This window comes from Apodemus sylvaticus, chromosome 8, assembly GCF_947179515.1.
Source record: "Apodemus sylvaticus chromosome 8, mApoSyl1.1, whole genome shotgun sequence".
Taxonomy (NCBI): domain Eukaryota; kingdom Metazoa; phylum Chordata; class Mammalia; order Rodentia; family Muridae; genus Apodemus; species Apodemus sylvaticus.
This window is the reverse complement of record NC_067479.1, coordinates 120,658,435-120,685,996: the sequence shown is the minus strand read 5'-3', so window position 1 is coordinate 120,685,996 and position 27,562 is coordinate 120,658,435. Positions and strand designations below refer to the sequence as shown.

The 27,562-nt window shown below is 40.5% G+C and overlaps 3 protein-coding genes across 15 annotated transcripts in view; all 3 read right to left on the bottom strand.

Annotated features, from left to right (window-relative positions):
• The window catches only part of LOC127690897 (uncharacterized), a 627,431-nt gene that overhangs the window by 174,661 nt on the left and 425,208 nt on the right, over positions 1 to 27,562 (bottom strand). The gene's annotated exons all lie outside the window — the stretch shown is intronic.
• On the bottom strand, positions 10,336 to 12,114 carry LOC127690895 (uncharacterized). Its single transcript, XM_052190455.1, has 2 exons — positions 12,055 to 12,114; positions 10,336 to 11,964 (listed from the first exon to the last, which is right to left on the bottom strand). The coding sequence occupies exon 2, from the start codon at positions 11,596 to 11,598 to the stop codon at positions 10,621 to 10,623; it is 978 nt and encodes a 325-aa protein (XP_052046415.1). The 5' UTR covers positions 11,599 to 11,964; positions 12,055 to 12,114; the 3' UTR covers positions 10,336 to 10,620.
• The window catches only part of LOC127691122 (mis18-binding protein 1-like), a 52,095-nt gene continuing 36,290 nt past the window's right edge, over positions 11,758 to 27,562 (bottom strand). The window contains exons 8-9 of the mRNA XM_052190703.1: positions 14,171 to 14,957; positions 11,758 to 12,190 (exon numbers count right to left, since the gene is read on the bottom strand). Coding sequence (XP_052046663.1) covers positions 11,758 to 12,190; positions 14,171 to 14,957 — 1,220 coding nt within the window. The remainder of the gene's footprint in view (positions 12,191 to 14,170; positions 14,958 to 27,562) is intronic.

The window sequence follows — 27,562 nt, the reverse complement described above, 5'->3', positions numbered from 1 at the left end:
TGTTAGAACAACAAGAAAAGTAACTAATACAACATACTGTTACTAATATTGTATTTATTGTTTATCTAAAATCCACACTAACAGAACATCCTGAATTTTATCTGGGAACCCTATTTCCACACTGACACAAATTTAACTTGTCTCTTTCAAAAAATAAAACAAACAAAATCTTTTAGGTTGAAGTCCTATTTTTCTTTTATTAAACTTAGGACTTGGAAAATTGTCTGGTTTGTAGACCCAACTTAATATGCCTTTGAGAGTCATGGAATAATGCCCCTCAAATGCCTGAAATATAAATGTGTGTGCAGTATTTTTTATAGGTGCTAAGTACTAGCAGAGTGGGGGATGGGTAAAGATATTAAAAAACTGACCTTTCTCAAAAATTGTATTTCATAATTTATAATTTATCATTGAGCTGCTGTCATGTTATGATGGGTTTTATTTTCTGGTGGAAAGGGTGTAAGTGTGAAGAGGAACTGGTTTAAACAATACTTGGGTGTCGGCCTCAGCCCTGCTGGCCAGAGCAGTGGCAAAAGACCCCCAAGCACCTGCCCCAGGTACCACTATGATGGACCAATGTGTAATGGAGAGATGGGAGAGAAAGTGAAGTCGAGGGGTTCATTCACTGTGGAGAAAGATAGAACTGGAAACCCGATGGTGGTGAGGAACAGACAGATATGAGGAGACTCTGCAACCTCCCGAGGCCATGGAGATGTCCTGGCCAAGGCTGCCACGAAGAGCCACATCTGGGCTTGTGGTCCTGCTGCAGCTGGGGTCTCTGTAAAAGTCTATGGTCCAAGTTACCACCAGAAGCCAATTAGATGTCCAAGGTCTGGGCTGCCACCTGAGACCATGGTGATCTCCAGTCACTGTGCTGAGCTGCCCTTGCACCTCACCTGTGAAGAATGGGAGAGCTGGCACACACAGAGACACACACAGACACAGACACACACACACACACACGGGAGTGGGGAGTGGGAGAGGGAGAGAGAGAGAGAGAGAGAGAGAGAGAGAGAGAGAGAGAGAGAGAGAGAGCCAATAATACTAACCAGTTACTCTTAAGTATGTGTTGGTGTTTTGTTCTGTGGTACTAATGATAGAGACCAGAGCCTAGTGTATGCTGGGTCAGCACTCTACCAAAAAGCTTTATCTTTAGCCTTAAATGACTTTAAAAGTATGGTCTCTGAATAAAGAAGACTCACGGAACTATTAGAAGTGAACTCTATTAATTGGATGAACATAAAGTCTTAGCAATACAATCCAGAAAAACTCTTTCCAGTTTATCAAAAAACTTGAAGGAGTATATGAAAAAAGTCACTATTCTGAGTAATATTCTATAGGGCTGTATGAAGAATGTATTTGAATAAGCTGGCCCTGGTGGTACATACCTGTAATCTCAGCACTTCGGAGGCAGAAGCAAGGTCTGGGGGACAGGACACAGCAAATTCAAGGTCAGCCTCTTAGATTCAACAAGTTCATAAGGAATTCTTTGAGCAGATTAAACTGTGGCTTCACCTAACTTCAGATGTTTCAGACATCACTGGAAAACCTCAAGGGGAAATCCTTTATAAGGTATACACAGATGACCAGACAAAAAAAAAGCATCTGAGCAGTTAAACCCATCAAAAGTTACTTAGCCATCCAACTGGTAAAGCCCCTACTTGGAGTTCATTTCAGATTGAGTCAGTTACTCTGAATTGTCTTTGTTTATTAAGGAACTAAGAATGTTGGCACCAGTGCAGCCTGATGATTCCCCGGTTAGTTTGCTTTTGTTTTGATTTTTTTTGTTTTGACTCGTGGCTGGAATGGACAGGTGTGCTCGGTTCAGAGCAGGGCAGACTGGTACCTGGCTCCCTTACTCCTGGTGGCTCTGTCCCAGAGCACCTCAGCTTCATGTGTGCAAGAGGCAGGCCCAGAGGCTGCTCCAGAGCCCGAAGCTTGCATTAGGCTGGGACTCAAGGTGGTGCAGGCAGGGCCTGAGGAAGCCAGGCTCACCCAGCTCCACCCCTGTAGGCACTACTCTGAGCCCCGGGGCTGGGTCGAAGGGAGCTTCTGGGAAACTTCTGGGCTCATGGGGCCATGGTCCCATGTGGTGCGATACCCAGGACAGACTGGGAGATCACAGGCTCTACAAAGAAGACAGCTGTCACCTGGCAAAGTTCTGGAGGCAGCATAGCTGTCTAGACCCCAGTTACCATGTACCTCAGGCTGACAGATGGCCTTCTAGGGTGAACCCCCCCACCCCTCCAGGTCCCCAGCCCCCAGTGACAGGTGGATCTGAGCCCAGAGGCTAAGTGCTCCCACCTTTCTTCCTTTCTTCAGGTTTCCTTCCCCAGACACAGCACCAAGCCTCCTCTACTTCCCCAAAGCCCTGGAGGAACCCTGGGGGCGAGGGCTGGAGGAAGGCCAGGGCCTGCAGAGTCAGAGCCACTTTGGTTCCCTTAGTCAGTGGGGAGGGGCCACAGGCACCTGGGAGAGATGGGTGGAGTCAGGTGGGGTGTCACCTCAGGCTCTGGGTCAGCAGTCACAGGGATTTCTGGGTGGCATCTGCTCAGCCCCTCAACAAGAGAGACTCTGGGTCAAGTGGGGGTGGCACTTGCCTTTAATCCCAAACACTCCGGAGGCAGCCAGGTTTACAGAGAGAGTTCTACACAGAGAAGGCCTGCCTTGGAAGAGAGGGGAGGCAGACAGACAGATTCTGGATCTAAATCATCCAGCCACCTGTACTTCCCCTGGCCTTGTGTGGTTGACGCTGGCCTGTGAAATTAAGACTCTTGTCTGTCCCTCTGCTGGCACTGGCTGTCTACAGGGATTGGGTAGCTTGGGTCACATCTAACCCCATAGAAAGCTTACAGTCAAAGAGGGCCATGGCCTCATCACCTGGGCTGGGTGTGGACTGGCAGCCGCTCTGCCCCCCGGGACCCTGGGCCTTGGTGACTGTGGATGTTTTCCCTGTGTACATGGTGGCTTCTTCCTGAAACTTCCCCGTATTCTTTTTGTACCGGATTCTTTTGTTGCCAAACCAATTAGAGACCTGTGGATAGATGGACAGACAATGACATTGTCCTGGTGTGGGCCATGCCAGGGACAAACCATATCAAGGCTGGATTAGGGACCTTTCCTCTCAGGGGCTGAGCGACATCGCTTACTAAAGGTGCTTGCTGTCAAGTCTGACGACCTGAGTTCAAGTCCCAGGACCCACTCGGTAGAAGGGGCGAGAGAGAGAGAGAGAGAGAGAGAGAGAGAGATAGAGAGAGAGAGAGAGAAATAACTGCCAAAGTTGTCCTCAGATCTCTCCATTTCTGCAGTGACAGGCACCACACATGCACAGTGCTTGATGCATGGATTAGTGCAAGTGGAGACAGAGTGTGTGAGCACAGAGCATGCCCCCCCACAAATAAATACAGAAATATAAAAAATAACACCAACCCTAGGACAAAAAAAAAAAAAAGGCACCAGCTTAACAGCTCAGACTTTGGGAGGCTGAAGCAGGAGGATTGCTATAAATTCAAGGCCAGCCTAGGCTGGAGAGAGACTCTGGCTAAATAACTTAACCCAACTGAACAAAACAGGGAAAAGTTCCCAGATAACTGCAGGGCGCCCTGTCCTGAGGGGAGGGCCACGCCTCCTCCAGCTTGCTTAGTGCTGAGTCCATTTTGTTTTATATGCCTGCCTGCATGTATGCATGCATGCATGTATATGTATGTATGCATGCATGTATGCACATACATACATCAGGTGAATGTCTGGTGCTGCTAGAGGTGGGAAGAGGGCATTGGATCTCCTGGAACTAAAGTTAAAGATGGCTGTATGCTGCCATGCGGGTGCTGGGAATTGAACCCCACGTACTCTAGAAAAGCAGTCAGTACTCTTAACTGCTGAGTCGGCTCTCTAACTCCACTATAGTACCACAACTATGTCTATGATGGTGACCACTACTATACCACTACTACTGTCTTCCTCATCCTCCTCCATCCTCTTCCCCCCCCCCCCTCCCAGTTTCTCTGTGTAGCCCTGGCTGTCCTGGGACTCTCTGTGTAGACCAGGTTAGCTTTGAACTCACAAGAGCTCTGCCTGCTAGCTCCTTCTGAGTGCTGGGACTAAAGGGTTGCCCTAGCAGCCCAGCACTGTGTTCTTTTTGACATGAGGATCTAGTTGTGCTACCCAGATGACTGGGATTCCTGGGTTCAAGTGACCCTCCTGTATAGCTAGGACACAGGCTACTCAACTGTCCGTGGCTCTAGACAAAGAGCAGCGTTTCAGCGTGGATGAGTCAGGGCATTTGGACACTGCTGAGTGGGAGTCGAGTCTCCGTGGAAACTCATCTCCACAGGGAGAGCGTACCTCACCCTCAGCTCAGCGCCCCCTTGGGGCTTCCTCAGCCTGAGGTGCTCTGATGGCGTCTCCTTCTTGACTTCTCCTGAGATGTGCCTCACAGCTACTGGCCTGCACCCCAAATTCAAAACCTCACTTAACTAACATGGCAGGCCACGTTAGAGGGTCCTGACACCAACTTGGGGATTTGACAACGTGGGTGTGGCTTCTAGCACAGCACTCAGTTGGTGGGATGGCCCCAGGGCCCAGGTCACCCAGCAGGAGAGCTCTGGAATGTGGCAAGGCTTTAGAACCTTATCTGCTCCCTGGAGGACCTGGCACCTGCAATGAGGTGCTAGGGGCATGGGTGTGTGTGTGTGTGTGTGTATGTGTGTGTGTGTGTTTTTTTTACCCAGTTTTTTTCTATTGTCGTATCATGGAGGTTCACCATTCTTTAAGTCTGTGTGTATTCTTCCTTTCTGTCCCCTCATTGCTTTTGTGGCAATTTGGAAACACAGTTTTGCTATTGGGAAGGTGGTGGTGAAACTTAGCGGATCATTGAGGAGCTTCGTTGCTGTCCTTAAGAACAAAACAAAACAAAACAAAACTAGAATTGCCCATCTCTTGAGTCTGGAAGTGTGACTCCTGAGGCTCAGTTTTAAGGCATCAGGCAGTGACCTTGCTGGGAATTAAAGTGCTGCTGACTTGTCAGGGTGAGATGAGGCTGTGGGGCAAGATGGTGTGGATGGATAAGGGGATGGCCTTGGAGCATGTTTGAGAGAGGTGGGACATTTTGCATGCTTGACAAGGGTTTTTGTTTGTTTTTGAGACAGGGTTTCATCATTAGCCATGCGAGTCCTTAGATATTGTTTTGTAGACCAGGCTTGCCTCGAACTCCAAGAGATCTTCCAGCCTCTGCCCACCAAGTGCTGGGATTAAAGGCGTGTTACACCACTGCTTGGCTGTCCAGGTTCTTGTTAAATGTGGGAGGACGTAGACTAAGAGTGAGAGACCACATGGGACCTGCTAAGTGCAAAACCTGTTCTTGCTGTCCTACTGTGTAGTTGAAACAGTAGGGACACGAGAGGGGTTTAGAAGGGTGGTAACTTCAGCTGCCGAGCCTTTATCTCAGCGGTGAAACTTTTGGCCCATATCTTTTTTGACTGTGTTTGCAGTTATCACTGTAAAGCCATAAGGTCAGCCAGTGTTATTTAATATTCTCTCTGAGAAATACTCCAAGCCTCATGTCCAGAGGTTGCTGCGTTGAAGTGACTTGCTATAATTTCTAAATGTCACCTGCATCCTTTATTCTCAAACTGAGGTCCTTTGAGTAGCTTACATGTAGAGTGTAATGTTTTTTAACTTGAGTGTTTTCAGACAGGATCTTGCTGTATAGTCTAGGGCTGCCCTAGAACTCACTGTGTGTTCTAGATTGGCTGGAGCTCACTGCAGTCTCCTGGCTTACAAGTGCCCAGTGATGTGTATGTGTGGTGGCAGTGTATGCGTGCCTCACCTGGCTAGGTCTATGCTTTTAAAGAAGCTCTTCAGTGCCTGAGGAGGTATGAGGTTTGTCCTGACCTCAGAATAGGTAATAAATTGATCAGCAATTACTAACTCATGACAAGGAAATTTTACTGCCATTCTTAATAAACTTAAGAATGTCTTAAGGTGCAGTTTATTTGTGAGCTTGGGAAAAATGTTGTGAGTCATATTTAGTCTTCCGTGGTAGGTGAACTGGGCTCCATAATAATTTAACAAATTTCCCATTCAGAAATTCTAGGTTCTTGGATAAATTACTTTCTACTTTCATTAGGGGCGAGAAAGATTTTGCTATTATGAAAATGAGGATTAGGAAGGGAGATGAGCAAAAAGAAGCTGAGTTCACATAGCACAACAAACAAATTATTTGACCCAATCCTAAGACTTACCCTGACCCTGACATTTCTCCTTTGTGTAATAGGGATACTATCAGTTCAGAGGGACCATCAAGAATAATGGTGGCTACCTTAACCCTAAACCTGAGACTAATGATAGGACTTATCCTAAATCTCTAATCCTATCTTAACCCCTTAATTTTCTAAGCATCCTAACCCTAATACCCCTGGTCCTGATCCTAACCGTAACCCTCTAATCCTCTGACCCTAATTCTAACCCTGGTTACTGTGGGGGTATTTCTTAATTATACCTTTTAAATAAAAACCCCTTTCTTATCTTGCTATTTCAGCCTATATATGGAAAAGTCATTTTTGTTTTTTGGATTTGTACTACTTTATTTTACAAAACAAAGGAGGTTTGTTTGACTTTTCTATTTTAAAACTTGCATTGGAAGTAATTATTTCTTAAGTATTCCCTGTAAGATCATGCAATGTGAAATTAACCAGTCATTGATTTATTTAACTTACCTTGGCTGACAGCCTTTATCAGGATATTCTATTAATTACCCTTTCTATATATAGGGAAAGACTCATTTTCTCTATGATTGGAGATAGGCTTATCTAGAAAATCTATACTAATTTGTGTTTTTTTTTTCTACTTTGCAACTGATGAAAATGTGCTGGATAATAATAGTGCTCAACAATGTCTCCCTTATGTATCTGGCTTTTCATCTGAGGTTGTCTGATACCTATCATCTGTTTGAGGGAGCTTCAGTTTCCCTGATCCAAGCATTTAGCCATAAATAAAACTCCTGGTTTGTTTGTTTGTTTTGTGACAGGTTTTCTCTATAGCCATGGCTGACCTGGAACTCACTTTGTAGACCAGGCTGGCCTAGAAGTCCGGAGTTTACCAGCCTCTGCCTCCCAAGTGCTAGGATTACAGGCATGCACCATCACTGTCTGGCTAAAATTCTTTATTGTAAAAATACATCCATAATGTTAATAGCCTGGGTCATGCATTGGGTCATCCATTCCTGGGTCACACTGATACCTCAAATGCACCTTGAGTGGTGGGCTTGAAAGACACCCCCTCCCCTCCCCCCCACCCCCTGTGAGGGGAGATCCTCACTCAAATCTCGGGATGAAATGACACCCAAGGAATTCACAGGAGACCATTCGTGATGCAAACACACAAGGTTTATTTGGGAGAAACCAGTGCACTAGGGTTGTCCCGTAACCACGCAGGGCTAGAGGAGATTGACCCCCAGTAACAAGGCAGGGGGTGGACGAAAAAGAATTCACAAGGCAAGGGGTGGAGGACAAATTATGCATGTAATGGGGAAGTACAGAATGAGGAAGTCAGGCAATAGTTTATGCCTTAAGGAGGGTTAGAGATTATCTGGAACAAACATCCTTGGGGTTAAACATTGTAAAGATAGTCACAAGGCAAGTCATTCAGATATTCTTTTTGGTCAGCTAGTTCCTGAAACAGGGCATCTCAGGACCAGTTAAGCAAAAGTCGGCTATTTCCGAGGTCAGGGTGTACTTGACTTCAAAGGCTTGTTTGTTAGGGGCCTAAAATCCTTTACATTTTTGAGTCGGGGTCTCTCATCCCCACTCCCTCTAATAAATAATTCTAATCTTAGAACTAAAGGTCTGATTCTGGTTCTATGGATTCTGAATTGATTTGCCCTAGTTGTTGATATTGTTGGCGAAGCATCAGGATCTGAACAGTGCTAACTCTCTGGCGAACAAAAACAATTAATTTATTGATTATGCAAGGCCCTATGGTGAGCAGGAGTAGTAGAATCATCAAAGGACCCATAAGGGCCGAGAACAAAGTGGTCATCCATGGAGACTTAGTAAACCACCCTTCATACGAGTTTTGGGTGCTCTCTCTCTCTCTCAAGCCTGTGCTTGTTAAGGCTTTCTTTAAGTTTACTCATGGAGTCCCTGATAGCCCCTGAATGGTCAACATAGAAACAACATTCTTCTTTAAGCGCTGCACATAACCCCCTTTCTTTAAGGAATAATAGATCTAATCCTCTCTGCATGACCACTTCCGATAGGGAGGTAAGGGAATCTTTCAGTTTAGTAACTGAATCCTGGATGGCCTGTAAATCCTGATCCATTGAGGCCCGCAGAGTGTCAATGCTGTGTTGTAAATCCTGGGTTCCCTTGATTAGGGCAGTGGTCCCTGTCCCTATGCCTGCCGCCAAGCCTAACCCCAGCATGACTGCTAGTGTAAGAGAAACCAGTTCTCTTCTGACTTGTTTTAATTCAGTATCATAAGCTTCTATGACCACTTCTTCAGAATGGTAATAGGCACGGGGTACTAGCTGAATCCTAACACAGAAATCTTTGGACTGATTAAAAACAGAAGTGGATACACAGGGGGTGAGCCCAGTACTGCATGCCCATCAGCTGTTATTACTGGGTAATAGGTACTGATCTGCCTCTGAGGTGTTAAGAGTCATGGAGATGTTACAAAGATGTTGGTGGGTAGGGGGCACCCTTCTTATACAAAGCCCAGAAACAGAAACTTCAGTAAGAGTGAGTTTGCATTGATTATGATCCATGTTGCTGGTTGGGGTACCCGGAATGGCAGTCCCCTCATAATAAGGGGAGCCCATAGCCAGGCAAAGCCAGCAGGATGTGGTAGCATCAGGGTTAGTGACCTTGAGGGCTGTGAAGGCCCCTTGGATCAAATTAAAAAGTCTATCTCCTGTGGTAGGAGCAGGTGGAGCTGTCCTTGAGGGAGGCATAGCAGTAGGGACCGGGGTCTCTGTGATTGGAGGAGGGGAAGTCAATGGCCGGGCTCTCCCCGGTGCCTTAGGAGGACCTGGTTCTGCTAGAACGGCGGCGGGTCCCACAGGAACTGTTGGGGGGCTTTCTATTTTTAGCCATATTTGGAACACTACCCAGGGGTCGGTTCCAGATACATAGAATCAGATCCCTCACCATTATCCTTTAGGCCATTCGGTGAATAATTTTCCCTGTGAAGTAAATCGGATTACTATGGGATTGCAGGGTCCCGAATTGCAGGTAGCTTTAGAAGTGGGCACCTATCTTCCTCCCTGGGGGCACTGGGTAGGCCCCGAATGGTTTCTGGACACTGTTATTAAGTCCCATGAGGAGGTGGGATGCCAATAAGCATTTCCCGAGGTCTCACAGCTCCATTCTTTACAATAAAAGTGTTCTAGGCCTCCACATCATCTAGCCTCTTGCCTGTCTCGAGGACAGATGTAAAATTTGGTAAGCCTTAACTGCAGTAAGCACAGCCTAGGGAGGCCGTCCTCTGGGAAGGAGTAACCTCCCAGAGCACCAGCAGGTCATCAGGTGTGACCTCAGGGATATCCCATGTTTCCAACCTGGTCATTAATAGGCAGAGATCTAAGGTAATATCAGGCCACCAGGTCCCCAGAGGGGTGACCTTAGAGGTGCTCCAGACAATGTCTCTGGTTTGGGAGAGTACTTGCCATGTGAGAGTCATAGGGTGATGAGGGTTGTTATTCTTCATCAGAGGTGAGCAGGCGAGGAGGGCGCAGCTTAAGAGGATCATCAGTACACTCCAGCTTCCAGGTGCCATCTTGGGCTGTAGGTGTCATGGCCTTGATGTGGGAGGCGTGGATCCAGGTGGGAATGCTGTCAACCTTAACAGCTGGTCAGGAGCACCAGATAAGGTCCCTTCCATCTGGCTTCAAGGTCCCCAGCTCGGTGGCGACGGACCAGGACAGAGTCCCCCACTTGGAACTTGTGGGGCACTTCAGTGGTCCCTGGCTCGTAAGCTTCCTTGAGCTGCTCCCAGGTGTCTTTTCTGACAAGTCCAAGGGCCTTTAAGCAGGCAAAGAGGGGTTGGGGAAAAAAGCATCAGGATCAAGAACACCCCCTGCTTCGGATAAGGGGGGGATCCCCCAAAGAGTAGCTTGAATAGAGTGAGCTTGAACTTCCCAGGGGTGTTTCGCACCTGAAACAAGGCAAAAGGCAGGAGGGCAGGCAGGAGTGCGGTCCAATTCTTCCCGCTGGTCTCTAAGGCTAATTTAGTGAAGGTCTCTTTTAAGGTCCTATTCATCCTCTCTACCTGTCCTGAGCTCTGTTGTCTGTAAGCACAATGTAGTTTCTAATTGATCCCAGTTGAGTGGCCAGTTCCTGACTCACCTGGCCAACGAAGGCAGGGCCATTGTCTGATCCAATTACCTTAGGATTCCTGAATCTTGGAAAGATTTTTTCTAGAATCTTTTTGGCCACAACATTGGCTGTCTCCTTTTTGGTTGGAAATGCTTCTCCCCAACCTGAAAAATTGTCTATGAAAGCTAGTAAATATTTATGACCATATTTTGCTGGTTTGAGTTCAGTGAAGTCTACTTCCCAATAGTCTCCTGGTCTATCTCCTCGGAGTCGCTTACCAGAAGTCCCCATATGGTGCCCAGCATTAGTCAGGGCACAGGCTTTGCGATTCTGGACCACCTCCTGTGCAATGTCTGATAGTCAGTCCCATCACATAGTAATCAGAGTGGTGAACAATGTCTTTAACTTTCTTAGTTCCCAGGTGGGTCAGCTGATGGAAATTAGCAACATATGGTTGTCCCTCCTTTTGAGACAGGACTGATTTTCCTTCTTCTGTTTCTGCTACCCCATAGGGGGAATATCCCTGTACAATCTTACGCATATTATTATCTCCCCCAAAGGAATATGGACAGCCTCCTCTAAAACTGGTGTCTCTGATGTCATAATCATCTATAGTCTCTTTATTTTTGGATGCGACTGGAAGAACCATGACCCCCTGAGCTGCCTGTTTTGCTGCTGAATCTGCCATCTTGTTTCCCTTGGTCACCGCATCGTGTCCTTTTTGGTGGCCAGGGCAATGTATGATGGCCAATTTCTTTGGTAGATGTATGGCCTCCAGCAAGCTTAGAATTTCTTCTTTAATTTTAATGTCTTTTCCAGTAGACGTAAGTAGCCCCCTCTGCTTATAAGTATCCCCATGTACATGCGTGGTGGCGAAGGCGTACCTGCTGTCCATGTAGATGTTGATCATTTTTCCCTCGGCCAGTTTCAAAGCCTGGATGAGTGCAATCAGTTCTGCTTTCTGACCTGAATTCCCCTCAGGCAAACTGCTGGCCCAGATGGTCTGTCTTCCATCTACCACCACCACCCCAGCTCTCCGCTTACCTTTGACCATGAACCTGCTGCCATCCGTGTACCAACTAGGGCATCCTGGCCAGAGTTGGTCAGTGAGGTCCTTCCTGGTCCCAGGCTCTTCTGCTAGGATGTCTATACACTGGTGTATGGGTGCAGATTCATCAGCTTCTGGCAGTAGGGTGGCAGGGTTCAGGATAGCCAGGGGTGCAAACAACACTCTCTCAGTCAGTAGGAGGCTCTGGTAGTGGGTCATGCAGGCGTTAGTCATCCAGCAATCTGGAGGTTGCCTAATGATGCTTTCTAGGGCATGGGGGGCTACTATGATTGTCTGCTGTCCCAAAGTCAATTTATCTGCGTCTTTGAGGAGCAGTGCTACTGCAGAGATAGCTTTCAAGCATGATGGCCACCCACTGGCCACTGGGTCTAATTACTTTGATAGGTAGACTATAGGCCATTTGCACGGCCCCAGGGTCTGAGTTAGGACTCCTCGAGTGACCCCTGCTCTGTCGTCCACATAGAGAGTAAAAGGCTTAGTTAGATCCGGCAGAGCCAGAGCAGGGGCACTAAGTAAAGCCTTTTTAATCTCCTTAAAGGCTTTCAGATGCTCTGGAGTCCAGGTAAAGGATCCTGTGTCCTTGGTAAGAGGATAAAGGGGGGCCGCCAGGGTAGCAAACCCTGGGATCCAGAGCCTGCAAAACCCCGCGGTCCCCAAGAATTCTCTCACCTGCTTTGGAGTGGTAGGAACAGGAATCTGTGTCACAGTCCTCTTTCGGGCTCCAGTCAGCAAACGTTTTCCTCCTTTTAGAGTGTATCCCAGTACTGTACAAAAGTATTGGCAAATCAGCGACTGTCTATAAGAACTATTTTTCATTAAAAAATAATTCTTAATTAAAAGTCAGTAATAATGATCTTCCAAGTTACTCCATATAAATAATGAGGCAAATTTAACATATAATCATAGCCGTTAAGATCCTTGCTCTAACTTATGGTGATATTCTGTCTGGCATTAGTCCCATCACTCATGATCTCTTTCCTTAACCTTCGTTATCCAATTCATTCCAGGCTCCTTTCAAGATTTCTCATTTTTCCCTCGCTCTTTCTATATGAAACATTCTTACGGTGAATCTTTGGTTTACTTTTGATCTCTTTCATCTCTTAATTCCTGTATTTTCGAAAGTAGGTCAGACTGTGCTTATAGTTTCATAAATACATATTCTTATAAACTTGTTACAGTGATTACTGTATTACTAAACACTTGCCTTCTCAGGGATAAACACAATAAAAATTACAAAGCTTTTGAATATTAAAAAAATAGGCTGCATATAGATGGTCCTATGGAATAGATATTTAACAACTAATAAGACTTTTTTCTTAACCAATAATGGCAGAGTTTAAATATATTTGATGGAACGAACTTCATCTTCAGAAATAAAATATTACTATCTGGTTCTCCCCACTCACATGTAGCAGATGTATAGGTTCTAAACAACTGGAATGGAGGCTATCGCACAGCTGCTGCCTGCATGTGGGATCTGTTCTAAGAGCTGGGCTGCCTTGTCTGGCCTCTTTGGGAAAGAAAGCATCCTGAGCCTGGGGGGGACAAGGGGACCCATGGTGTCTTCACCAACTCAGAAGAAAAGGGGAGGGGAAAAGGGTTGTGGGAGGCAGTGACCTGAAGGGGGGCAGTGAGCAGAATATACAGTGAAAAAATTAAAAAAATAATTTAAGAAATTACCATGGGCATGAAAAATGATTATCAATAAAAATATTCTTTTCAATTTTTAGTAGTCATATCTTTAGGCAAGATTTATATAGTTATATTCACCACTAAATGTAAATATAAATCTAAATATAACAATTCAGGGCCACATATAAATCTGAAGATCACTGTACATAGAAAAAAGGCAAAATTGTGGAGGATAAAAGATAACTAAGGAACATACCATAGCCAGAAAGCAGACAAAAGTAAGGGTTTGAGGAAGTAAAAAATAATTATTTGGCTGAAAAATATTCAAAAAAAGGATCATCTAGGGAACTGAAAATATCAGTGAAGATTGCACAGAGTCATAAAAATGTCTCAGAAAGAATTTTCAAAAATACTTGAGATGTATTCCAAAGCTATGCACTTTTAAGGACACACAGTAAATTGAACAGTACAGTAGCATGTTCCTTTGTGAGCCTCTCCTTGATCAGTTACAGCTTCCTTTCTTTTGACTATGTCATAAGAAAGACTTTCTTATGACTACTTCCATCAGCTACCCCTCTACGCTAGCATCAGTCCTCTGACAAAATAGCAACCAAATTATCTTCCCTTGTTTCCACACTCACATGGACTTCTAGTCCTCAATTTTGCCAACGTTCTTGATTTGTCTATATTTGTTGTCAATATCTCTTTAATGTTCCTATTTAGGCTTCATAAGTCAATAATAATCTGGTTTCCATACTACCACACTACTGAAACTCTTAGTAATAAGTCTCTATAGTCAAATTCAATTCTTTTTAATAAAATCTCTTTATGTGTATGAGTGTTTTGCCTGCACCTATATCTGTCTGAAAAGCATAATATTCACTGGAACTGGACTTATAGATTGCAAATCATTATGTGAGTACTGGGAATCAATCTCAGGCACTGTGGAAGTTGCCAATGAGTGCTCTTAACTGCTGAGCCATCTCTCCAGCAAACTCAGCTTCAGTTCCTAAAGAATATGATTTATCACCAGTTACAAGCAGAATAATTACTCACATTTTCTGAAAAGCTTGCTAACATCACTAGTATTTCTTTAAGTCTTTCTGTTGTGTTGTAACTATTCTGCAGATATCCCAGAGACATAACTACTTACCGAAGAAGCTTCTGTAACTCTGGCTCACTCCATTTTCCATCATCAGTTACACCAGGTAGATGGTCTAACTGTTGCCTCTTAGCTGTAGCAGATTCCTTAGCTTCAATTAGAAAGTCCATGCTACCACCAGCTTTGTAATGTGATCCTTTAGCAACAGATCTAGGTCTCTTTGGTGTGATATAAGAATCACTCTCACCTTTAGATTCTGAAATAAGGAGGATATCTTTTCTGATGGTTTTTCTCTCCTGATTCAGCCTTTCCTTTGTATTTCTTGCTCTGGTTTTACTTTCAATTTCTACTCCGTTCTCTTCACTTGAGGACTGGCTATACTGTGATACACCTATTTGATTTTCAGTTTTCTGCAGTTTCGAGGGCAACTTGTTCTTTTTCTTAAAATCATTGGCGAGCATTTGTTTACTTTGCATGCAAGGGATCTGAATATGTTTGACAGTCATTATGTCACAGTCATTGCAGTCCTCCTTGGTATTGTCTTCACAATCCACTCTATGTTCAAAGGTCTCTAAGGACTTACTGGTAGGACTTGGAGTTCTATGTATCTCTGATTCACTTTCTTCTTGATGCTTCGTTTTGGAAAAATCTCTTACTCCTTTAATATAGAGATGGTGCTCCATACATCTTTGCTTTATTGACCTTGTGGTTCTAAGTGGTGTTGCTAAAACAATAGTTTTCTTCTGACTGACAGGCAGATATCTTCTTTCTTTGTGGGAGGTAGACTGTTCCAGTGAGTTCAAGGAATCAATGGGTACATTTAATACTTCAGTTCTCTCTTTATTTTATTGGAAATCAGAAACAAAATCTCATAAGTATTAGAGTAAATACTCTTACAAAATAAGACAGTTTTTCAGGAGAGGTTATACATAAAAAAAAAAAGCATTGGTCTACATAGATCATGGTCACTTCAAAAGTAAGCATGTCCTTACGTATACAATTCTGTCAATGACTCTGCAGGTGGCTGGCATACATGTTCCTTTTCTATGTGGCCTGAAATAGTTAAAGTCTTTCACTGACCTCAAATTAGAACTATACTCTATGGGTATTAGACCTCGTATTTCTCAAGCTGCTTGGGTCTGAAGTTTCACTGTTTACCCTCCCTTAAAATTGTCCTTTACTTATTTGCAAGACCCTCAATTGCTTGCTCAGAACTTAGTCTTCATCCCACTGTATCTCCATATTCTCCCATTCTCCCATAAGTTCCCACAATACTTTTTAAAATGCCATTTTGGTAACCTACATTTTAGCTGTATGTCAGTCTTAATCTTTTAGTTAGACTAAGAAAATCTTAATTTTCATAATTTTTTCCCTGATGTTAGTGAAGACACTCAAGAAGTAGTAGATATTAAACAAATGTTTTAAAAATTAAGTTGTGTGCATTAAGGATGTAATTAGGAAAATGTGAACTCGATCCATACAGGTCTACTTTCATCCTCAATGTAGCCAAAGCAGTACATCTTTAAAATCTTTCCCAATCTCAAAGAATTATCATGGGAAATAATTAACGCTACAGAACTTGATCACCTTATACATAGGTAAAGAAAGCAAATGAGATCAGCAATCTGATCTAAAAAATGGAGAATCCAGAGGCAAATCTACCTGAAACTCTAACTAGATTAACTCCTATTTATTATTGAAGTTGTTTGAACCAGAATGGTCACCATAGGCTCACATATTTGAATCTTTGCTCCCAAGTTAGTAGAACTGTTTGAGAAGGATTAGGAGGTTAACTGTATTGTAGGAAGTGTGACACTGAGGAGCAGGCTTTGAGGTTATAAAAACCCATGGCATTACCAGTTAGCTCTCACACTTTCAGGTCACACAGGAACTATCCACTATTGCACCAGCACCATCCCTACCTACTGTCATGTTAGCCACAGATTGTAAGAAAGCCACATGCTTCCTTCAATAAGTTGCCTTCATCATGGTGTTTCTTCACTGCAAAGAGTAGTAACTAAGACACATTTATGAATTGCAAATTGCCACACCATAAGGATAAAATACTGCAATTATGTACACATATCATGCTATAAAGATAAACCAAAAATTGAAAGGATAACAGTTAATAATGATAGGAAAACTTCAAAATTATAATTTGTCAATAATTTATTTTATTAGCACAACTATTCTAAAGAAAAAAAAAACCCAAAATATATCTCCACAGTATTTTTCATGGAAATCATACATTTACAAAAATTTTCTTGTAATTCCTTACATAAATCAAATTAAGCATTCAGTTAGACATTTTAAAAAAATTGAAGATTCTCATTTTGAAAAAATATTTCTAATGAGAATGAATTTTGTCATTTCACTTTATTTAATAATATTAATTCAGCCTCCGTTAGGTACATTAAATCATAGAATTTCCAATATTCCTTCCACTTTTATGAATTTTGATGACTGCTCTTAATTTTCCTTTTCAGTTTTAATAAAAAATAGCACTAGGCCCATGGATTGATCATGACATGAAATCTTGAACTTGTTAGTATTTAGACAAAAAGCACTTGAAATTTTGGTACACAAGACTTTAATTACTCTGAAATTCAATACTTATCAAGCCTTAATTATGGCATTAATTTCAAAAAATGAAATATTAATATGAGCACATATGAAATAAAATAAAACTTCATGAAACAAAGTTACTTATGAATCACATTAAAGCCAAACCTGGAAATAATATACTTAAAATAACAGGTTATTTCATTAAATAATCATTCTATGTATAAATAACTACTTTAAATCATAAACATATTTTCTATTATAAATCTAGAAACTTAAAAAGCTTATTATATTAAAAAACTATTTTAAGCTGTTATTATCCTATTCATTACATAATCATTAAAGATATTACCTTGCTTCTGACTTTGAATTTTCTTTTCATTGATCTTTTTGCAATTTTCAAATCTTTTTGAAGGAAATTTTCTCCAATTTTTCTTTCCAATGAATTCCTTCAAAACAAACAATATACTTTTAACAACCCAATCCAGACATTATCTTGGGCAATTACATGGCATTAATCAAGTATAAAAAAAAATCAAAGAGCATTCAGAAAACCCTGTTGGAACTTTAACTTTACAAATACTACATAAGGCTGCATGATCCTACAAGTCATTTATTATTTGCAGTTTTACCTTCTTTTTTTTTTTTTTTTTTTGGTTTTTCCGAGACAGGGTTTCTCTGTATAGTCCTGGCTGTCCTGGAACTCACTCTGTAGACAAGGCTGGCCTCACACTCAGAAATCTGCCTGCCTTTGCCTTGCAAGTGCTGGGATTAAAGGTGTGCGCCACCACCGCCCAGCTTGCAGTTTTACTTTTTAAAGAGTATTTCGTTTTTAAAATACGTGTAGTCTATGTATCTGAGTATCTGCTATGTATCTAAGAGTGTACAACGGAGGCCAGAACAGGGTGTCAAATCCTCTGGAACTGAAGTTAGACTACTGTGAGCTAACTAATGTAGGTTTTGGAAACTGAACTAAGGTCTTCTAGAAAGAGAAGCACTCTTAATCACTAAGCCATCTTTCTAGTCCATACTTGTAGTTTTTCAAATGCCTTTATATACCTTAAGGCTTTACTCTACATAGCTTTACTATACTGTTTTTTTATTGTTGCCTGTATATTTTCATTCATTTACTTACGTTGGCAAGCATAATAAAAAATCTCTATGGGATGGAGAGATGGCTACAGGTACAGATGGCTCAGCAAGAAAAGATCCTCAGAACTCATGTAATGGACAATGAAACTGACTTGTGTAAGTTGATTTTTGCCTGCCACATGTTTCAGGTAACACACATTTGCTCTGCCCACTGAATGATTGAATGAATGAATGTAAATCTAAAAAAAAACAATAAACCTATAAGATTTAAAGTTATATTTAACAGATATTTTTTCCAAAATGCAGTTAAAAGGCTCTCAAGAAGAAAAGACTTACACAAAAATGTTCCTACTGTGTATAGATGTGTACTGTAGCTATTTGACTACAGGCAGCTTTAACAGTTCATCTAGATATTTTAATCGCATAAAAATTATTAAAATTTTATCCTATGGACATTTATGCAAATTACATACCTTAAAATTTTAGGAGTACTGTATATCTCTCATATATAGCAAATATTCAGAAAACAAAATACTAAGCAAAAATAACAGAAGTGCATTCTTATCCCTATATTTTTGTTCCTTATCATTTATTAGACATATAATCCCTATAACAAACATCTACTTAACTTCAACAGCACTTTCAACAATTCTAAATTACACTCATCAGAAAGAACTTGTATCCTTTGATGCAGTCCTGAAACTTTTCAGGTACCATATTACATTCCTAAACATCAGTACATTATCCATCTGACTACTCCACCTGAATAGTGTGGTGGATTAAATATGCTTGACCCATGGGAAGTGTCACTATTAGGAGGTGTGGAATTGTTGTCCTGTGGGGTTGGGATTTGAGGTCTCAATGTTCAAGTTCTGCTCAGTGCAAAAGAGAGCTCCCTTTGGCTGGTTGCAGAAGACAGTATTCTGGCTGCCTTGGATCAAGACGTGAAACTCTTGCCTCCTCTATCACCAAGGCTGCCTGCACAATGTCATGCTTCCTACCATGATTATAATGGATTGAACCTCTGAAACTGTAAGCCAGCTCCAATGAAATGTTTTCATTTATAGTAGTTGCTTGGTCATGATGTCTTTTTACAGCAATAAATGCCTAAGACAGAAGTTGGTACCAGGAGTTGGGTATTGCTGTGATAGGCCTGACCATGTTTTTGTTTGAGAAATGTGGATTTTTGAAACATTGGATTCTGAAAGCAGTGCAAGGCTTTAAGTGGGGATTAATGGGTCATATTAGTAGGAACACAGAAGACAGTGGGATTATAGATTTGGTCTAATGCAGCTATTATGTTAATCTGGCCCCCAAATCGCACAAGATTCCACCCATCTGCACATAAGAAACTGAAGGAATAATAAGAAACTGAAGAATGAGTGAGGAGCTACCATGCTGGGGAACATGTAGAGACACCATGCCTGAAAGGTGTGGATCAGAGAGCATATTCACCTTGGGGTGATCATGGTCGCGAGGGCTGCATGTCTGGGTCTAGGGCAGCAAAGACAGAATATAGATTTTACCAAGTAATAACTTGAAAATATCAGAGGAGGGTAGGTTAGTCACGTGGAGATCATGAAGTGGCCCAGCCATTGAACTGTTTTAGGAATATCAAAATATAAAGGCCTCTCTAAGATATTAGCGTGCATCTCTCTCTCATTTGGAAATATAAAGCAAGAAAGAGCCACCAACACTAGGATCACTTGAGTAGTGTTAATTGGGTTCTGTTACACAGTGGTGCTAAAGAGTGATTTGAAGTCTCAGTGGTAACCTGTCTCAAGAGACTCCAGAGGATAATAATTTTAGAAATGTTGCCTAGAGATGGATCTTGTGATATTTTGGTGAAGAGTGTGGCTGCTTTTTACCCCTGTCTGAGGCTAAGGTAAAGAAATTTAGATTTAATTGCATTGAGAAAAGAAGTCTCAAAAAGACCTAGTTTAGACTTTGTCCTGTAGTTTACTCTTATGAGTGTTTTGATCAAGCTTAGAAAGGAAAACTCAAAATGTAAAGGATCATCAGGAAGTAGAATGGAACTAAATCCTATATTCAATGATATTTAATGGAAGTAAGGGAATTGGTAACCTCAGGGCAAAAATCTCACACAGTTAAGCTTATTGTTCATTTGCTGGGTGTTGAACAAGGAATAGTTATATCATGTTAGGTGTGACTATAATTATGTTATTATCTTCATTAGAACTTAAGGAGATATGATTGTGTCAAACTGACAAAAGATGGATTATGATGGCTAAGAAACGTTCAGGCATGATCATACACGCCTTGAATTACAAGAGACAGAAGCAAGCAGATCTTTGAGTTCAAGACCAGCCTGGTACACAAGAAGTTTCAGGTAAAGAAAAGCTTTTTGAGACTTCCTTGGTCAATGCAATTAAATGTAAATCTCCTTACCTTAGCCTCAGACAGTCTCTTCAGACAGGGGTTAAAAAGCAACCACACTCTTCAACAAAATATCACAAGATATTTACTCCAGAACTCAGGAGACAGAGCCATGCAGTTCTAAGTTCAACGTCAGTCTACAGAGCAGTTCCAGGACAGCAATGCTTAGGAAGGGAAGGAGTTGGAAAACAAAAAGGTGGGGACGATGAAATGAAACAAGAAGGCCATGTTCTGGCCCCAGAAAGCAGTGAGATTCAGCAGCTGGGGCTATGTGGCTCTGGCTTTAGAGTCGAGCATAAATGAGGTTACTGGGACAATTGATACTGGTTAGCTAGAGCTAAGAAACTGTGATTAAGAAGAGGGGAGCATTACTGAGCTGACATCTTATGGGAAATGTTTTCTAAGAGCAAAAAGAAGTTGAGTTCCACAGATAGACATTGTGTTGGCAGCCAGACTGGTAATAAAATAATCTCCCGAGACTGGAAAGATAAGACAAGAACAATATTAGAACCTAGAGCACAGTAACAATGGCTTTCAGAGGGTGGGGAAATAGCACAGAGAAACAGAACCAGAGTTATTAGCATTTCTAGAGACCACTATGCTGGCAAAGGTCAATATGCTGAGGTAGAGACACAAGACATATACGACAAAGAAACCTTGGCATTATATTGTATGGCACCCTTAAATGCCTGGGACAAAAATTAAAGAAACGGGGAAAAGACTTTGAAACATTTACTCAAGTCAAACAAGGTACAAAAGCAACATTCACTGACTTTTTACAAAGACTGACTTCAGCAACAGACTGGAAGATATCAGATCCACTAATAAAGAAGGCACTGATTAAACATTTAGTTCTTAAAAATGCCAATGTTGAATGCAAAATGATGATCCAACGTTTAAGGGCACGGTCAGCATCTACTGATGAATGGATTAGAAATACAGTTATTAGGTCTCATTCACCTGAGATGACCTTGGTAGGAGAAGACATTCCTGAAGATTTTCAGAAAACCCAAACTCACAAATGTCTTCACTGTGGTGAGCAAAGTCATTTCAAAGGAAATTACAAAGAAAACCAAACTAATTTCAAAAAAATAGCCAATGCCTTCTAGTATATTCAAAAGATGTGGCAAAGGCCAACATTGGAATAATAGATAAATGGGGTAACCCCTTATCAAAACATGTCCAGGGGGCCCTCTCATAGGCCACAATACCAAACAGCATAAACATAAAACAATTAAATTAGGTTAGAACACCTCTTATCAGTGAAAAAAACCACAGAAGGGGCCAATAAATGAATATTTTCACAAACCTCAATAGATGATCAGAGGCCAAAAGTAATTTATAAGTAATATTTAAATTAAAGGAACAGTAGACAATGGAGCTAATATAATTATAATCTTTCTAAAAGCTTGATCCCCAAATTTGGTTCTTCAAAACATAAAAATCCAATTTTAAGCGGTTTGAACTTTATCCTTAGTAAATCGATGTATCAGATGGCTTGAATGTATAGCTTAGAAGGCCAAATAGGAAAATTAAGGCCATACATGGCTGATATAGCCATAAACTTATCGGGAAAATATCTGTTACAGCAACGAAAAACACAGATTAGCTTTACAACAACTTCAAGAACTAACCATAAATGTTCGTTATGGGTGATGATCCTGATAAAATTAAAAAATGTAATCAAAGACAATTACAGACATTATAGGCTGTCCATTAAGACAATACAAAACAGGCTGACTCTTGAACTTTAGTTGGGGGAGCCACTGCTGATAAAAAACCAACAGCCTAACACCTAGGTGGGAAACTGAGCAACCTCTTTAGACTGAGCAAAAATCTACGACAAAGGACTTGAACTGCCATCTAGTGTAAGAGCAGTTGGAATTCTCCTATATTTGGCATTAAAAAGAAATCTGGCAAGTAGAGGATGTTGACAATCTGGGAGCAATTAAGAAAATTGTTCAGCCAACAGGTTCTTTACAACCTTGGATCTCATTAGCTTCCTTGTCACCTATGGAAAGGCCATAATAATTGACTTAAAAGATGGCTCTTTCACAATTACTTTATAAGAACAAGATAAAGATTTGCTTTCACAGTGACCACAATTAGCAAAAGCCCCCCCCCAAAAAAACAAAACAAAACAAAAAAACAAGAAGTTCACCAATAGCAAACAAAAGGTACAAAACAAAAACAAAAACTAAAAGAAAAAACCCACGGATCTTGCCACAAGGAATGTTGAAGGATTCTACCTTATGCCAATATTTTATATAACCATTGGAAATAATTTGTAAACAATTTTCTCAAACCATAATTTACCATTACGTCAATGATATTTTGCTGGATGATTCAAATGGACATACCTTACAAAGAATAGTTACTAAAGCAAAGAAAATTTTACCTTATTGGGGATTACAAATTTGTGTTGGAAAAAACTACAAAGAGGAGATTCTATTAATTATCTAGGATATAAGAAAAGCCTTCAGGAAACCTAACTAGATAAGGTATAAATCAAGAGAGACCAATTAAGAACTCTCTTTTTTAAAAAAAAGATTTATTTATTTTATGTATGTGAGTACACTGTCCTGTCTTCAGACACCAAGCAGTGGGCTTAAATTCCCATTACAGATGGTTGTGAGCCACCATGTGGTTGCTAGGAATTGAACTCAGGACCTCTGGAAGAGCAGTCAGGGTTCTTAACCTTTGAGCCATCTCTCCAGTCCCCAATTACCAACTCCAATTGATTTTCAAAAATTGCTCGGAGATATTAGCTGGCTACTGGCTAAAGTTGGTTGGATTATTCAACAGCTGAGTATTTTATTTCAAACCTTACAAGGTGATAAAAGAATTAAACAGTCCAAGATGATTTTGAGCTGAAACCAAAAAAGAATTTGCTCTGGTAGAAAAGAAACTACAAAATGTCCATTTTGATCATATTGATCCAAAAGTGATCTGTATTTTCTCCCACAAAAATTCTTATCCCACATGGGCTTCTTCTCATTTTCCCATAGGAATTCTTATGGTGAGTGAACATCATAGCTTTTTACTTATTTATTTATTTTTGTTTCTCAAGACATAGTTTCTCTGTGTAGCCCTGGCTGTCCTGGAACTCACTCTGTAGACCAGGCTGGCCTCGAACTCAGTAATCTGCCTATCTCTGCCTCCCAAGTGCTGGGATTAAAGGTGTCTACCACTACCACTGCCCTGCGAAGATTATATCTTATAATACATATTTGTAGCATAAAATCAGAGTAAAAAATTAAAAATCTATATAGATGAAGTCTCTGAATTAATCCTAAAAGGAAAAAATTAGATTTTGTCAATTAGCAGGAATAGATACAGCTAAGATTTTGGTTTTTAAGAATGATGAGATTGGCTGGGCAGTGGTGGCACATGCCTTTAATCCCAGCACTTGGGAGGTAGAGACAGGTGGATTTCTGAGTTTGAGGCCAGCCTGGTCTACAGATTAAGTTCCAGGACAGCCAGGCATACACAGAGAAACCCTGTCTCAAAAAACCAAATAAAATAAAATAAAATTATATATATAATTTTTTGGGGGAGAAATTAAGAACAAATATACAAAAAACGTGGGACTTCAGATTATAAAAAGAACTAATAGGATTCCCTCTTATATCACAAAAGTGACACCAATTTCTATATTTATTACATTTTATACTGATGCAAATACGTTGGGAAGCCAGGATATAAGTCAGAAAATGAGTAAGGTAGTTGGCAGTCCTTATGATTCAATTAAAAAAATAGAATTATATGAAACTCTTATGATTATATTATGAGAATTTTAAGAATCTCATAATATAATAACTGACTCTCAATATACTGAAATAGTTGTTTTGCATATAGAAACTGCTGAACTTATTCAGAATGATTCCAAATTAACTTCACTGCTTATTCAACAAAAAGTGATGAGAAATAGAAATCATCCATTGTATAAAAAACATGATCAGATCCCATACTGGTCTGCCAGGCCCTCTGGCACAAGTTAATGATCAAATTGATCAGCTATTAATAGGAAATGTGCTAGATGCTTCATAATATCATTTCAGAAACACCATGTTAAAAGTGAAGGATTAAAGAAAGAGTTTTCAATTATTTGACAACAAGTCAAGGAATATGACCAAACTATGTTACCTGTACAAAGTAATCCTAAAGGTACACAGAGAAATGAAATTTGGCAAATAAATGTGTTCATTTTGCACAGTTTGGAAAATGATATACGTGCGCCACACTATAGACATATTTGGGATCAAAATGGGCTACTGCTTTAACTCCCCAAAAGGCTAATTCTGTAGTTACACATTAGAAGTTATGGCCCATTACTGGAATACCTGTATAAATTAAGACAATGCTCAAGCATATGTCTCTAGAAAAATGAAGCATTTTATACTTATTATAATCTAAAGCATATTACAAGTATACCACACAATCCTACAGGACAAACAAGTGTAGAGAAATCTAATCATACTTAAAAAGACAAAACAAACAAACAGAAAGGGATAACAAAGACCCCTTCCTAGATATAAACTATATAGCGCTTTATTAAATTTAAAATTTTTGAATGCTAACAAACAAAAACACTATAGCTGCTGAGAGACACTGCATTAAAGATGTTCTAAATTCAGAATGGAAAACAGGAAGTACATTACATTGTGGGAGAGGTTTTATATATGTTTCCACAAGAAAAGAGGTAAATTATGGATTACAATTGGTAATAATCAGATGTGACAGAGGGAGACCATTTGAAGATCTTGACTATAGACAGGAAGAAGAAAAATCAAAAAGACCAAAACAGGTAATGCATTTGCTGATCCCTCTATATGGGAACAGCTCTGAAACTGACATGAGTAGCTATATTAAAACTATAAAGTCTTCAGGACTTAGCATATCATTCTTTTGAATGGCATAGATGAAAATTTATTTTACACTTCAGTTATTTATAAGTTAGCTTATATGTTACTTACAACAATGTTAACTTGCAAGTTACCTTCCCAGTAACCTATAAGAAGGTAGATATCTTTCACCTGCTCAAAGAGCAAAGGATCTTTCTTAACTAATCTGTGTACCTTGTACACTCTATACATATGTTAATGCAGAACTGTATATTACTTGTGGGAACATTCACAGAAAACAACCAGAAAAGCTGCACTGAGAAGCTTCACTTTAGGAGGTACTAAAACACTGAAACATATTGTTCCAGCATCCTGCCTGATCCTACCTCTGACTGCTTCAATGCTGTTTCCTCATAAGAATTGCTTCCAAGACAATTTTAAAACAGCTAACTCAATTTGTCCTGTTTAGAGACAATTGACGCAATCAGGACTTCACTTAAGCCTGAACTTGCAGAGACTGGAAAACAAATGCTAAAGCTAACTTTCTTAAGACTAACAATTTTCCTAATCCTCCTACCACCTCCCCAAAAATAGTTTGCCTCAAAGAATCAAGAAGCAATTTTAAGAAAGCAACATCTCATTACCTTAAGGCAGAATAGGTAGGTTTTAATTGTTTTATTGGGTGATGGATGCTTGTCATTATAAAGGGGTTGATTACAAGGTATTAAATGGTCTTGATGAGCAAGAAAAGAGGTATAGGAGGTTAGACTCCTTGTTTTCTTTTCTCTATCCTTATTTTTCTCATGTAGGGGAAGAGGGGTTGAAAAGAAAAATGGCCAATATAAGAATATTATAGGAATAAAAGGGAAAAGGGATTATTAAATCTAATCTTAAATCAAAAATACAAAATTATAGCAAATCATCTTACATTGGTATAGATCTTTTTATATTGATACACATTAAGGTTTTATTTTTGTTACATTGTTATATATCTTTGTACACTGATGCAAAAATATTTTTTTTGGAATGTGAGTACACTGCAACTGTCTTCAGACACATCATGAGCCACCACATGGTTGCTGGGAATTGAGTGAACTCAGGACCTCTGAAAGTTCAGTCAGTGCCCTTAGCTGCTGAGCCATCTCTCCAGCCACCTAGATGATTCTTAATAATGTTAAGTTCTAGTCCCTTTAAAGCTGCTACTACAAACTGTTTAGGATAATTAAGAAATTCAATAGTCAGACGTGGCGTGGTGGCGCATGCCTTTAATCCCAGCACTTAGGAGGCAGAGGCAGTCAGATTTCTGAGTTCGAGGCCAGCCTGGTCTACAGAGTGAGTGACAGGACAGCCAGAGCTATACAGAGAAACCTTGCCTTGAATAAAACAAAACAAAACAAAAAAACCAAAAAAAAAAAAAAAAAACCCAAAAAAACACAAAGGAAAAAAAAAAGGAAATAATTCAATAGTCAGACAATCAAACTCATAGTCGCATTATACACTAGTCTAGTTTATCACAAAATTATTTCCAAATTGAACAGATAGCAAACAACTATTAACAAAGTTTGCCTATTCAGATACGCTATGGATAGATGGTCTCCTAAAAAACAAACAAGCAAACACAGAGACTTACAGAATATGCAATTTAAGGATTTTTATTATTTTAAGAAAATTTTGACTATGAGATATGTCACTTCCTTACAGCACCCCAAATCTACTTCAAAAAAAAAACATAATGAGCATCAGAAAACCCCCTACAGAGCTGATTTCAAATGTGGCAAGCAGGCACTGGGCAAACACCCCTTCTTAAATAGACAAAATGCTGCCCCAAATGGACAAATATGAATGCAGGGAAGTAAACTGCCAAGCTTTGCAAGCATATGGCAGTCTAGACCTTCGTAATTCCTGTTCCACAGAAAAGGCTTCTGTCAGATATTCTAGGCCAGAAGGCTACAGATGGATATTTTAGCATTTCAGAGACAATTCTGCAGGATTGTCCAGGCAACCAACTCCTCTGTCATTTCTATAATTTTGGAACCTGCTTGCTCTGCACTTCATATATACTCAGGTAATATTTATGCCTTCTCATGTCTCTGATAGGGTTGAAGACTAGACACTTACACACTCACAACTAAACTTAAGTTTATGAGGATTTTAAAAAGATGTTTTATGTTGGCAATGCAAGTTGTGATTAATAAAAAGATTTAGGTACAGAACTGTAAACTCACCCTCATAAGACTATAAAATGTTGCCAAATAAAGATAGTTGCACTGGACTTTATAAATTAAACTGTTACCTAATTTTTTCATAATTGTTTCATATTAGTTCAATGGTATGTTATTATAAGACAAAGAGCCGGGTGGTGGTGGCGCGTGCTTGTAATCCCAGCAATCTGGGAGGCAGAGGCAAGCGGATTTCTGAGTTCAGGGCCAGTCTGGTCTACAGAGTGAGTTCCAGGACAGCCAGGGCTATACAGAGAAACCCTGTCTTGAAAAAACCAAATCCAAAAAAACAAAAAAACAAAACAAAACAAAAAAGAGCCTTTTTAGGT